Source organism: Ursus maritimus, unplaced genomic scaffold, assembly GCF_017311325.1.
Source record: "Ursus maritimus isolate PB19 unplaced genomic scaffold, ASM1731132v1 scaffold_5, whole genome shotgun sequence".
In the NCBI taxonomy this organism is placed as follows: Eukaryota; Metazoa; Chordata; class Mammalia; order Carnivora; family Ursidae; genus Ursus; species Ursus maritimus.
In genome coordinates this window covers 55,226,949-55,239,098 of record NW_024426663.1, presented here as the reverse complement: position 1 = coordinate 55,239,098, position 12,150 = coordinate 55,226,949, and the positions used below count along the sequence as shown (strand labels likewise).

The 12,150-nt window shown below is 48.2% G+C and overlaps 1 protein-coding gene across 1 annotated transcript in view; it reads left to right on the top strand.

Moving 5' to 3' along the window:
* The window catches only part of FAM53C (family with sequence similarity 53 member C), a 10,324-nt gene extending 545 nt beyond the window's left edge, over nucleotides 1–9,779 (top strand). Inside the window, exons 2-5 of the mRNA XM_008691550.2 lie at nucleotides 2,793–3,022; nucleotides 3,412–3,469; nucleotides 4,881–5,665; nucleotides 6,744–9,779. Of these exons, the coding sequence (XP_008689772.1) occupies nucleotides 2,945–3,022; nucleotides 3,412–3,469; nucleotides 4,881–5,665; nucleotides 6,744–7,001 (1,179 nt within the window). The 5' untranslated portion in view covers nucleotides 2,793–2,944 and the 3' untranslated portion in view covers nucleotides 7,002–9,779. The remainder of the gene's footprint in view (nucleotides 1–2,792; nucleotides 3,023–3,411; nucleotides 3,470–4,880; nucleotides 5,666–6,743) is intronic.
* Nucleotides 9,780–12,150: the final 2,371 nt, after the last annotated feature.

Genomic DNA, 12,150 nt, shown 5'->3' with positions numbered 1-12,150 from the left:
GGCCTCTCTGGACGCCTCCGCGGGGAGAGCATGGGACCCGGTGGGGGAGGGGTTGGCTGAGTGCTAAGTCCCAGACCCTCTTCATCCCCTGCGTCCTGAGTTCGCTTCCCGCGGCCAGATGATGGAAGCTGATTGGGAAGAGGCGAAAGACAGCCCCCCTGGGCGAGCCTGGTGCCCCCCTAGGGGCTAGCGGACGCCCCATGCCCCACCCCGCAGGGACGGGCAGGGCAACCGAGGGAGAGGTTGAAGACTGGAGGGGGGCCTAGCCTTTTGCTTCTTCATCGGGGTGGGGGAAGGGGTGCTCCCCACTTGTCACCCCTATCCACGCCAGAGCCATATGGAGGAAGAGCAGTCAGGTCCCCACTTACCTGTTCATGCACCTCCCTGCCTCCCTCATGTTTTTCTTTAGTGTCCCCCAGAGGTGTGGGGCTGGGACCTTGGGGGAAGGTCCCCAGGGGATTTGTGACTCTCCTCCCCCTTGGTCTGACTTGATCTAGGTTCTTCAGGTTTCGGCACAACCTCAGCATCCCTGAAACCCGAATGTCAGGGGCTCCTGCCATCCAATAGGAGATGGGGTGGGGGTCCAGTCTTTATTTTAGGGGGCCCATGGTGGAGGGAAAGCCTGGATTGAGAGTTGGGCCTGGTGGGGTCGTGGGGAGGGCCTAGCGGCCTGCTGCTCTGTGAAGGGCTGAACCCTGTGCCAGTTGTTAAGCTGAGAAGTTTTAACTTGTTTAGTGAACGTTCAGGGCTGTCTCTGCCCCTCAGATATACAAAATGGAAGGGGAAGGAAGGCGGCAAGAGAGGGTTTCTTGCACTTTTTTCTATGCCCGCCTGAGAAAGAGGAGGCCCCTCGCGGAGCTGGTTTGCCTTCTTTTGTGTCCTGGTTTGATTCCTTATGGCTTCCGTTCTGTTCCCCCTCTCAGCCTGGCCTGTTTTAGGAAACTCAGGCTGAGAGTATCAGTTGCGTGGTGGTAGTTGCATTGTTCCAATTACCGCCGTGTGTGGCCACATCCCAACAATTAAAATGCAGAAAAACACAAAATCACTCTCTTCACTTGATCCCAGAGAGGGCTGGGAGTTTGCTGTTTGGCCAAATGCCTCATGAAAAGCTTGAAAGAGTTTGCTTCAGTCCCTGCTCTTCATGGCTGGTCAGCCTGAGGCCTGGGATCTCTGGGGCAAAAGCCTGTAGTTAGGTTCTCTCTCTAGTTGATCTTTTGGGGGCAGAGTTAAGAAACCAAGAGCAGAAGTGATATAAGCTTTAGCTTTTCCCACAAGAACATAGGGGAAGCCGCTGAAGGGAGCTCTCAGGAAGCTGGAACTTCGTTCAGGGTGGTAATAATAATTATGCATGAAAATGATAGTTAACTGTAATGATGATTGACTTCTTCCAAACAGCTTCCAAAAAACTGCAGATACATCAACATATAGTTCTTTGCTCTTCCTTACCTACCTCTCTCTGAGGTGGGAATGGGTTAGAGATGATTCCCTCTTTTTGCAAAAGTAGAAAGTGATCTGCTTCCAAGGTCACTGGAGAGCTGTTTTGGACCTCCCTAGGTGTTCAGGTGAGGGAGGTTGGCATCCAGCCAAATAGATAAACCCAATTGCCTTCTTCATCTTAATGATATTATCACCTGTGGCATTCTTAGGCTGTGTAGAGCAACAAACAACAGCATTTGAGAAACAGCAGTCTATGTGGACTCCTGATTTATACAGGCTGGATGGTATGCTTTTTCCCTTTTGATATTTCGTGTTATATTGTACCTGTGACAGATTAATAAGACAGATTTATTCTGCCCATTTTACATGTAGGTTAACTAAGGCCAAGAAGAGTCAAGTTACTTCCCAGAACTGTCATAGCAAATTGGAGGAAGACTTAGATTTCTTGAAAGTTTGTTGTATCTACTAGAGAATTCTACATATACCCTCTGATGAGCTGTCTGCCTGCTGGTCATTTCTTGGAATAGGCAGAACCATATGGAAACACTAGGTTATCTTCCCCTCCTCCACTGAGCAAGGCCCCTCAGGCAATTGTGTGGGCTTGAAGACTGTTCTCTGATAGAATTAGTTTGCTTATACTGAAATTGACCATGAGAAGGAGTCTTGATTAATTGAATCCATGGTCTTTGAGTAAGATCAGGCTAAAAACTTAGCTGAAGTCATACAGTTGTTGTTTTTAAAATGTATAGAGTTGAAGTGTAATTGGAAAAAATCATACCATTTCTCTCTTCTCACCGTTTTATAAGAGAATATATACAGTATCTGTTGAAAAACAATAATATATCAAACATTCAAGCTAGAGGAGAACATAAAACCTTGTTTACTCTGATTGGTCTGAAGCAAAAAGTCATTCCTACACCAGTGCTCCTCCCTGTTCCCTGTTACTATTTCTGTAGTTTAGGAAAAGGGTACCTCTCTGTTTCTGATTGGAAGATAAAATATTGGGGCAATCAGGATGGAAGTAACCATTTGGGCATCCCTCTCTCACTTGAGCTGTTTTTTAAGTGGTGCTGGTACGCTGGGTAGACAAAGCACAGCATGAACCAGATTAGGAGTGGCAAATAGGTTTCAACTTGCTTGCTAACTCCAGTTTGTTTTACTGGTTAATTGGAGTGCCAAGTTCAGGATGTTTCTGAGGCTGTGTTGAGGCTTAGCTGGAAAGAGCTGTGATCAATTAATGATGTCTGCCAGAGGCCTGGCATAGGGATACTGTGGTATGTGTGCCATGCATTTTCCACTTTTGGGCCAGGTACATCTCTAATATCACTTGGGGCTGGTCCCTCTGTAATTGGCAGAATCAGCAGGCATGACTGGAGAGGGAAGTCCCAATGGTGCTAGAATGGTGCTGCAGTGGCAGAAGACGGCTCACGAGTGAGGTCTGGAAGAACAACAGGAAAGACATCCATCATTTGCTCCAAAGTGTGCAAGTCAAATCCTGGGGAGAATCATGATAACTCTGATCACTGAGCAGCTACAGAAGCAGACTCTGGATGAGCTGAAATGCACACGCTTCAGCATCAGTCTGGTAAAAGACCAGTCTTCCTGCTTCTCTACGACCCCCTCCCCCTTTTTTCTGAGGCTGTTTGTTGCTACTACTTCACCCATGTCCTGTGCCGTATGAGTCATGGTACTTGTACTGGAAGAGCCTACTAAAGGCTCAAAACCCAGCCCAAAAGGAAGGGGGCAGGTATTTTTCCATTGATAGAGAAGGGACACCAAAACTTGGGTGGAGAAGGGTTTGAGATGTTGGAAGATGTGGATTATTTTACTCAGTAACTTTGGGAAGACAAGAAGAGAACATTTAGGAGTCCCTCACATCTCTATAGCCTATGAATTCCAGGGGTGAGCTGAAGAGGGCTTCCTGGAAATCTGTGTCCTGAACCTGAATCATGATGGATATTCTCTCTCTCTCAGCCTCTGCCTGATCATGCAGACATCTCCAACTGTGGGAACCCTTTCCAGCTTGTGTCTGGTAAGGCATTGTGCGTGTGTCTGTGCGTATGCCCATGCTTCCATCCACACCTTTCTTGCACTGGTTTCCAGTGACCCTGGCTAGCTAGTCTACCTCCACAACTTTCTTGCCAGGGTCACCTGCTGAGATTGACACTTGTCTCCATTTTTCTGCCCCAGCATGGAAGTTATTTGTTTAGTTGGCTCTTACTCGAGCCTTGGTGGGACTTTTATAATCTGATTTTGTTTGTTATTTTTTTTGCTCCCCCATAATCTGATTTTTTTTTAATAGGTAGTATGTTCATGTAGTTCAACAATTTTAAAATAATGAAAAGGTCATAGTGAGAAAAGTCTGCTTTCTCCATCCATCTCCCACCACCTCCCTAAAAGCAGCTCTTGTTATTACTTTGTCTATCCATCTAGAGTTTCTTTATAGAAATAGAAGCAAATATAAATGTGTGTTTTTTAATCCTGCAAAAGGTTGCATACTAAATATATTACTTGCACTTTTTTTTAAACTTAACTATACTATAGCTAGAAGATCTTTCCATATCAGTGTGTTAATTTGAGTATTTCTTTGTGGGTGGCCAGACACAAAGGAACATGAATAGTCTTAGGGTTTCCAAAGCACAGGTTCCACCGTCAAAGGCCTTCCCTACCCTGTTTGCACTCTCTAGGAATTAAAATCTTTTACCTGCTTGATTACCTCTTACTCCTTGGCAGCCCTAACTCCTGTCTTGGTGCTGGTGACGCATAGGAAGGGGAAAGATTAAGGAAGAAGAGCATGGGCCTGCTTTTCACAACTTGGGGCTGGTGGGTAGGGGGACAGAGTTGGGTTGGGAGGAGTGAGGGATGAGCAGTGCACACGTGTATTTGCTTCTCTTGAATTGGTCTGCCTTTGAGAGCAAGTGGCAGGCAGTACATGAGACTATTTTCAATTTCAGGTGGTTCCTCATAAGGCAGTATCATATAGTGGTTAAGAGACTTGGCCTTAGCATCTGGCAGACCTGGGTTTGAATCTTTCTTTGGTCTTTTTTTTTTTTTTTGAAAGATTTTATTTATTTATTCGACAGAGACAGCCAGCGAGAGAGGGAACACAAGCAGGGGGAGTGGGAGAGGAAGAATCAGGCTCACAGCGGAGGAGCCTGATGTGGGGCTCGATCCCATAATGCCGGGATCACGCCCTGAGCCGAAGGCAGACGCTTAACCGCTCTGCCACCCAGGAGCCCCCTTTCTTTGGTCTTTTTATTCCTACGTGACTTTGGACAAGTTATTGGACTTATATCATCTGTGAAATGGGGATAATAGTACCTACCTCATGAGGTTTTGGGGAAACATCACATAAAGTGCTCATTACATTGTGTGGCAAATAGTGAGCCCTTAAAAATATGTTAGCTCTCATTAGTACTGTTTTTATTATGAATGCTTTCCAGAAGGTGCTTCCTGGAGGGGCCTGCCCCACTGTTCCTGTGCCGAATTCCAGGACAGCCTCAACCTCAGCTACCACCCCTCAGGCTTGAGCCTGCACCTCAGACCACCCAGCCCGGGAAGTTCCCCACAGGAGCAGCCCCTCTCCCAAGTCCTAAGCCCTGAGCCCCCAGACCCAGAGAAGCTTCCTGTGCCCCCTGCCCCTCCATCCAAGAGGCACTGCCGCTCACTCTCAGTGCCCGTGGACCTGTCTCGCTGGCAGCCGGTGTGGCGGCCCGCCCCCTCCAAGCTGTGGACTCCCATCAAGCACCGGGGCAGTGGTGGAGGGGGTGGGCCGCAGGTGCCTCACCAGAGCCCCCCAAAGCGGGTCTCCAGCCTCAGGTTCCTCCAAGCTCCCAGTGCCTCTTCTCAATGTGCCCCAGCCCACAGACCCTACAGTCCCCCTTTCTTCAGCCTGGCCCTGGCCCAAGATTCCTCTCGACCCTGTGCCACCTCCCCTCAAAGTGGCTCCTGGGAGAGTGATGCTGAGTCCCTATCACCTTGCCCACCCCAGCGCCGCTTCTCCCTGTCACCCAGCCTGGGCCCACAGGCAAGCCGCTTCTTGCCCTCTGCCCGGAGCTCCCCTGCATCCTCCCCAGAGCTGCCCTGGCGACCTCGAGGCCTCCGCAATCTTCCCCGAAGCCGCTCACAACCCTGTGATCTGGATGCCCGCAAAGCTGGAGTCAAGCGGCGCCACGAGGAGGACCCCCGGCGGCTGCGGCCCTCTTTGGACTTTGACAAGATGAATCAGGTGGGACCAGCAGGGCTAGGGAAGCTTGGTGGGGAGGAGGGAGACTTCCATTTTCCCTGAGAGCTGTCCTCTAGTTCCATGCACTCATGGCAGGTTCCTTTCTTTTTTATTTAAAAAAAATTTTTTTTTAATTTGTAAGTAGGCTCCACACCCAGTGTGGAGCCCAACACGGGGCTTGAACTCAGGACCTTGAGATCAAGACCTGAGGTGAGATCAAGAGTCGGTTGATTGACTGAGCCACGCAGGCGCCCCTGGCAGGTTCTTTTCTGTCTGAGCTTTTGCTAGGGTGATTTACAATCCTGGTTGCCCAAGACTGTACCCATTTTAGCACTCAAAGCCCATGTCCTGTGTCCCTCCTTTGGCCTGGGGGTTCTAGAGAAACTGAGGTGAGACCTATGTTAAATCTTCCAACAGGGATTCCCGATTGTTCTGCTAAAGGCACTTTCCCTCCACTCTGAGGATGCATAAGCCATAAACGTCCTATCAGCAGTGCCCTGCTCCTCCTTGACCTCAGGGCTCATTTTGCCACTTGTCCTTCACCACTTCCCCTGGGGCTGTGAGGGCTTAAGCAAAAGGGGTTGCTGCATCAGTCACGTTCAGCAAATGCATTTTGGCTTCCCAGTGTGAGTACAGCTGTTGTATGCACTTGCCCCCTTTTCTCATACCCTTCCTTCTAGTCCACTGGGTCGCAAACCTCTTTGGGAATCTACATGCTTATTCATAGAGTCATTCCTCCAACGAGTCAGTAAATGTTACTGAATACCTGCTATGTACCAGGCTGTGACTAGGCACTTGCGATATTGTGAAACATACAGACAGTATTCCTGCCCACTTGAAGCTTATAAATAAGCTCCTAATCTTGAATCTGATGGAAATTATGACCTCATTCCTCAAAGAATTTGGAGAAATTATAAATTTTCCAAATGTTAGCAGGTAGTTCACATACATCACCCTAAAGCCTAGGACTTCTGCTGGCAAGAGTAACCAAGAGGGACACTTGGAAATAGAGTTTGGGCCCAGGGTTCTGTGGAAGTTGGTATCTTTTTTTGCATTCTTAACTTTGTTGTTTGTTTGACAGAAACCATACTCAGGAGGTCTCTGTCTCCAAGAAGCAGCCCGGGAAGGCAGCAGCATCTCTCCACCGTGGTTCATGGCCTGTAGCCCCCCACCCCTCTCTGCTTCCTGCAGCCCCATTGGGGGTTCCTCCCAGGTGCTGAGTGAAAGCGAAGAGGAGGAGGAGGGGGCCGTGCGGTGGGGGCGGCAGGCACTGAGCAAGCGGACACTTTGCCAGCAGGACTTTGGGGACCTGGACTTGAATCTAATTGAGGAGAACTAAAACTGAGAGGCTACTTCCTGGGGCCACACAGACTGACTCTCTATGGCTACTAACAAGTGTCGAGGCCCCAAGGCCGGGGGCCCAGCCTGGGAATGGGGGTGAGTGGAGGGCTCCGACTCAGGGCAGCCGGAAATCTTCTCGCTCCAGGAAGCTCGACCATGCCAAGAGACTGGCCGGGACAAGATAAACGGAGCTGGTGGCGGGAGGGACAGCCCCAGAGCAGACCCTTCCCATGGCGGCCCTGAGTGTGAGTATCCCTGCCACCGAGAAAGCAATGGGCAGGGAAGGAAGGGGTCTGCCGACCCCAGCTCGGGGAATTTCACTAGCCCCTTTGCTTCAAAGGGCACTTGTGTCTTAGAATTTGGCCAGGGTGGGGGGTTCATTCAGCCTCCTTGGAGAAATTGTGTGAGAGTGCGTGCGTGCGTGGGAGTGTACTTGGGGAAAGGTGTGTTTGTGTAGCCTTAGGGAAGGAAGGCAGTTGCTCCTTAATAGCAGAGCATCATGATACCCCCAGGATCTTGAGTTTTCATGGGATAGTAGGCTTATTCAAGGAGTCAAGAAGAGGGCACCAAGTTTTTCTTTTTTCTAAGTAGCTCTGGAACCAGGCTTATAATCCTTAAGCACCACTGGCTCTGCAGAAGATTCTCTTTGGGGTATGGCAGGGTCTTTTAAGTGCTGTGACCCCAGCTAATGGTCTTTTTCTTAGGGCCATCCCCTCCCCTAGGTAGATCTAACATTAGGATTGGAGAGGGCTCTTTACATTGATTCTGAGCTGGCCTTTTTTTCTCATCAGATTGCCTAGGCTGTATATAACCTGCCTTGGTCTCTAAGTAGATATAAGCGCATGTAGGCAACTGAGGCAGGGTTCGAGGGATCCATCTTCCTCTNCTCTCTAGTTATGGGATTTTTTTCCCCTCACACTCTGAGCTTCGAGGGTCAAGAACATGGAGGGAAGGCTCTGTATTGGTCCCCATCATCTGAGACCCACCTGCAGCAGAAGTGGCATTCAGTGCCTAGTAAACATGGGTAAGCTCATCCCAGCTCTGCCCTTTGGAAGCAGACTGTAGGGAAACCTGTTGTTAGAAGATCCAGGCCTAACCTCTTTTCTGACCTGCTTGAGAAAGCAGAAGGGGATGTCAGCATTTACCAGTTCGCTTGTCTTCCATTCCTGCCAGGAAATGTTTATTTGCTTCTAATTGGACCTGAGAGACCTTGGGGAGGTTGGGGCTCACTGAGGGGTTGGCTAAGGATGTGTAAAGCAAAGGCTATGAGAAGCAGCTGGGAGTTTGTTGTTGTTGGATTGAATTTCCTTTTTTTTATTTCTCACCCATAACTTGAGCCAGGGCAACAGGTCCCAGTGGCTGCAGTGATGGGTATAACGGCTGCGGGACCCTTGGTAGGCCTGGCACCAGTGGAGAGACATACTGAAGCGGCTGCCAAATAGCTTGTGAGGCTTTATCCAGCTTCGGTTGACCCTGCACAACTGAATTGGACCTGCCCTTCCAGTTTATTGGAGGAAGGGCTTTCTCTTCAATTTCCAGGGAGTCTTAGGATCCAATTCCTCATGTTAGGGAAGAAGACCAAAGCCCACATGTTTTCTTCCTCATGGAATTGAACCTGTCATTTTCTTGGTTTCCCACATGTTGAATAGGAGTGTCACCGAGGCTGCAGTCTCCTCACCTCCACTCCTGAGGAGGTGGCCATTTCTTCTTGAGCCTCTGGCTCTAGAGGTTCTACCCTTCCAGGGCTCTTCCCCTCTCCTGCTAGTTACCAGGTATTACCAGTGAGCTACCAGGTCTGTAGGGGCCTGAAAAAGGCTCTCTGGAGAATCCAGGGAAACTGTGAGCCCAGGAGTTGCCCATTCTTGGTTTCATCCCTCCCTTGGCTCTTCTCCTTCCTTAGGCCATAATTTCCCTGGTGCCAGCTTCTTTTTCTCCTGGGGCATCCTTATCCCTGGGTTCTCTGCTGCATATTGGCTGTGCCAGCTTCTAGTAGGCCACTGGCAAGACCAGTGGGGTCTCTGCAAGCCCTAAGCTGAAGTGAGGGCAGTAATTCTGCCTCTCCCGTGGCTTCCCCAAAGCCCTAGGGGTGCGATCCTTAGGGGAGAGGGTCTACAGATACCATATTTGAATTCTATTACTTTAAGATCTGGAAAGTTAAACTAGTTGAAACTGTCATCTTGCTTCCCAATCTAAGCACCCATGACCCTGGGACAAGCCTTTTCAAGAAGTGGTTCATTTTGCTTTACACAGTAGATCTGTTCCAACAGTTCTGTGTAAGCCAAATGCTATTTTGCGATGCATTTGGACTGCTGACCATTTAAAAGCAGCCTGTGTGATTGCTTCTTTTGTAAAGCAAGCAACCTCCCTCTACTTTAGCTGTTTTGACTATTCTGATTTTCACATATTGGGCTTACCCAGAGTGGAGCACACCTTTACAGGGCTGTGGTTGACGCTGGGTAGACATCTGCATCTGTGTTGTGTGTGTGGTGTGGCTGACCAGTAGGTGAGTATTCCTGCGTGTGTGAGTGAAGCCACTCCCAGGCTGGTGCTCTCCTCCTGTGCCCGGTGACTGCCCAGTGGCAGCTCCAGCTGCCCTTCACTCCCACCTGCTGCCAAAGTCCCTGTGCTAATGGGATTACAAATACAAAAAGTGGAAAAAGTTTTTTCGTAAACTTTGTTTTATATTAAAAAAAATCCATAAGTCTGTGTGTGTTAAACATGAGGTCCTGCCTCTGTGGCTGTGTTTGAAAAAATAAAGTTTTATTAGAATAATTCATTTTCCCAAGCAATCTTGTGTACTACAGTGTCTTCTTCCCTTCTCCACAAAGAAAGGCAAGAAGGAAGCAGGGAGAGGGCCACCTACCTCTGACAGCTCCTTCCTCTAGGGCATGGCTGGGCCTTTACCCTTCGAGGGCAGTATCTGGTCCCTAGGCCCTTCGCGGCCATGGCAGTCGTATCCTGTGGCCCAGGCTTGTGTTAAGGCGTTGGTTATTTCTGGCAGTCTGATTTGGTCTTTGTTTCCCTGGTACCTATCTCCTCTAACCTACGGTCACTCTTCCAGCAAGTTGAAGTCAAGTATTTATATATTCTGGCTCCCTGAGAAACGTGTGATGGTCCAGTCAGGAACTTGTCTAGATTGGTTTGTAGGAAGTGGGGAGAAAACAGGCTGAGAGACTTGACCGGGAATCTTTTTCTTTTTTAAGAGTTTTCACATCTTATACCCTGGAGAGATGGAGATTTAGTCATCAGAATTCAGATTCCAAAGACCTAGGCAATTTCTCCATTCTAAAAATACTGCTTTTGGAAAATTATCCTAACAGCAGAGCTTCTCTTTTGCCCTAGAAGTTAGTATTTTCCATAATGCTTCAATTTGGGATGTTCGTGTGTTCAGGGAAGCTGTGTGGTTCACTCTCTTTAGACATTGCTATTCCACCCTTTCCCCTATGTTAGCATTCTTCCAGTTTGTGTGGGTGAAACGTAGTTGCTTAGAGATCTAGGCAGGAGCCTCTGTCCCTAAGGCATAGCCTTTCTTTACCAGTTGTGGTGCTCATTTGCCAGGCACAAGAAGAGTCAAGTTGCTTAGTCTCCGTCCCAGTTTCCTGCTTCAAATTTGTGGCACTCATCATTGAATACCAATGAAGTGTGCAGGAGGACAGGATTGGCTCGATAACCCGGAGCAGGAACCTCTGAGGGGATGAAAATACACTCCAAAAAGAGTGATTGTCACCTGCCCCACAAACAAAGGAGGGGCTTTGAGGAGGGTGGGGCTTTGGCATGTGGTTAAAGAAGGCTCAGTATTAGGAGTTTTTTCTTTAAAACGGCTGCTGTTCTATTTCACCTACTGTTTGAGCAGGGTAAAGTTTGAACATCTAAAATGACCTTCCTTTTCTTTCCTTTAGGTTCATTTTGTTGTTGTTGTTAGATTTTTATACTGTTTATTTTCTCTGTGGCAAAGTGCGATTTCATTTTCAGTTCCTGACGTCCTGCTAGTATAGGAAAGAATGTAAACTCCATGAGGATAAGGGTTTTGTTCAGTGTTGCATCCCCAGCACGTTGAAAAGTTATGGCACATGAAAAGGGCCTGCCCTATTTGTTGAATGAATTTCTCATCTTTGCCTTCCCATCCCTGAGCTTAGGCACATTTCTGTCCCTGGTGCTGAGAAGCCAGCTTTGAACACTGGGGCATAATTAGAGCTCCACACAAGAGAAAATCCCAACAGGGAATTTTGGTAGAAAACCTGCAAGGCAGCCAGCCAGGTCTTACGAATTCACCCTTGTTCCCCTCTTACCAACTATAGTTTGTGGGCTGTGTGCTTTAAGAGATGTCTCTTGGCCCAGGAAAGCATTCTGATTCAGGCCTCAGGTTGGCTTACAGGAGATGGAAGTTCCAAGGAATAGGGAGAGAAAAAGTTAAAGGAAATGTTGCCTTGGTGCTCCACAAGGTTACTTTTAGAATGACTTCCCAAGAGGTTTCATATTTCTTCTAAAGTCAGTAGTTGCTGACAGCTTGCCCTTGGAGCCCTGGACCTTTGCTGCAAGAAAAGTATGTCAAGGGTAAAGAAAAGGTATGGACAGGAGTTAACTGGGTAGGCACATAAGGCTTAGAGAAAGAACCAGCTACTGCTCTTTGTCTGTAGGGCAGATCATTGAAAGAAATGGTCACTTTTAGGATAGCAATCAGGGATTATTTCTAGACCTTTTGTCTTTTTGATGTGTATGTACTTCCATATATACTCATTCTGCATCCATAAGACCATGTAACCTGTGCTAATCTGATACTATAAATGTTAATGATTGAGGTTTCCCAGTGCCTGGTGTGCAAGACCATCTAGGCCAAAATTTCAGTATCTCCCCTTCTCCAGGGTCCCTTTTCTGTTAGGAGTTATCAATCTCCCACACCTATATAAAATGAATTGAGATAGGAGTGGTGGGGTTTTCTCTGTCCCCACTCCCACTACTTCCATGGTAAGATGAGGTGCTATTGAACCAGAGAAGAGAATCTCTTTATTGCTGTTCCCCTCAAAGTTTAACTGAGAAACACCTGTACTTAATAACATTGGCTGACTTGGAAGGGGAAGAAGTTCCATGGGTTTAAGTCAAAATACCAGGCTGTTGGAAGCACATGGGCCTTCACCCAGTGGAAAGAG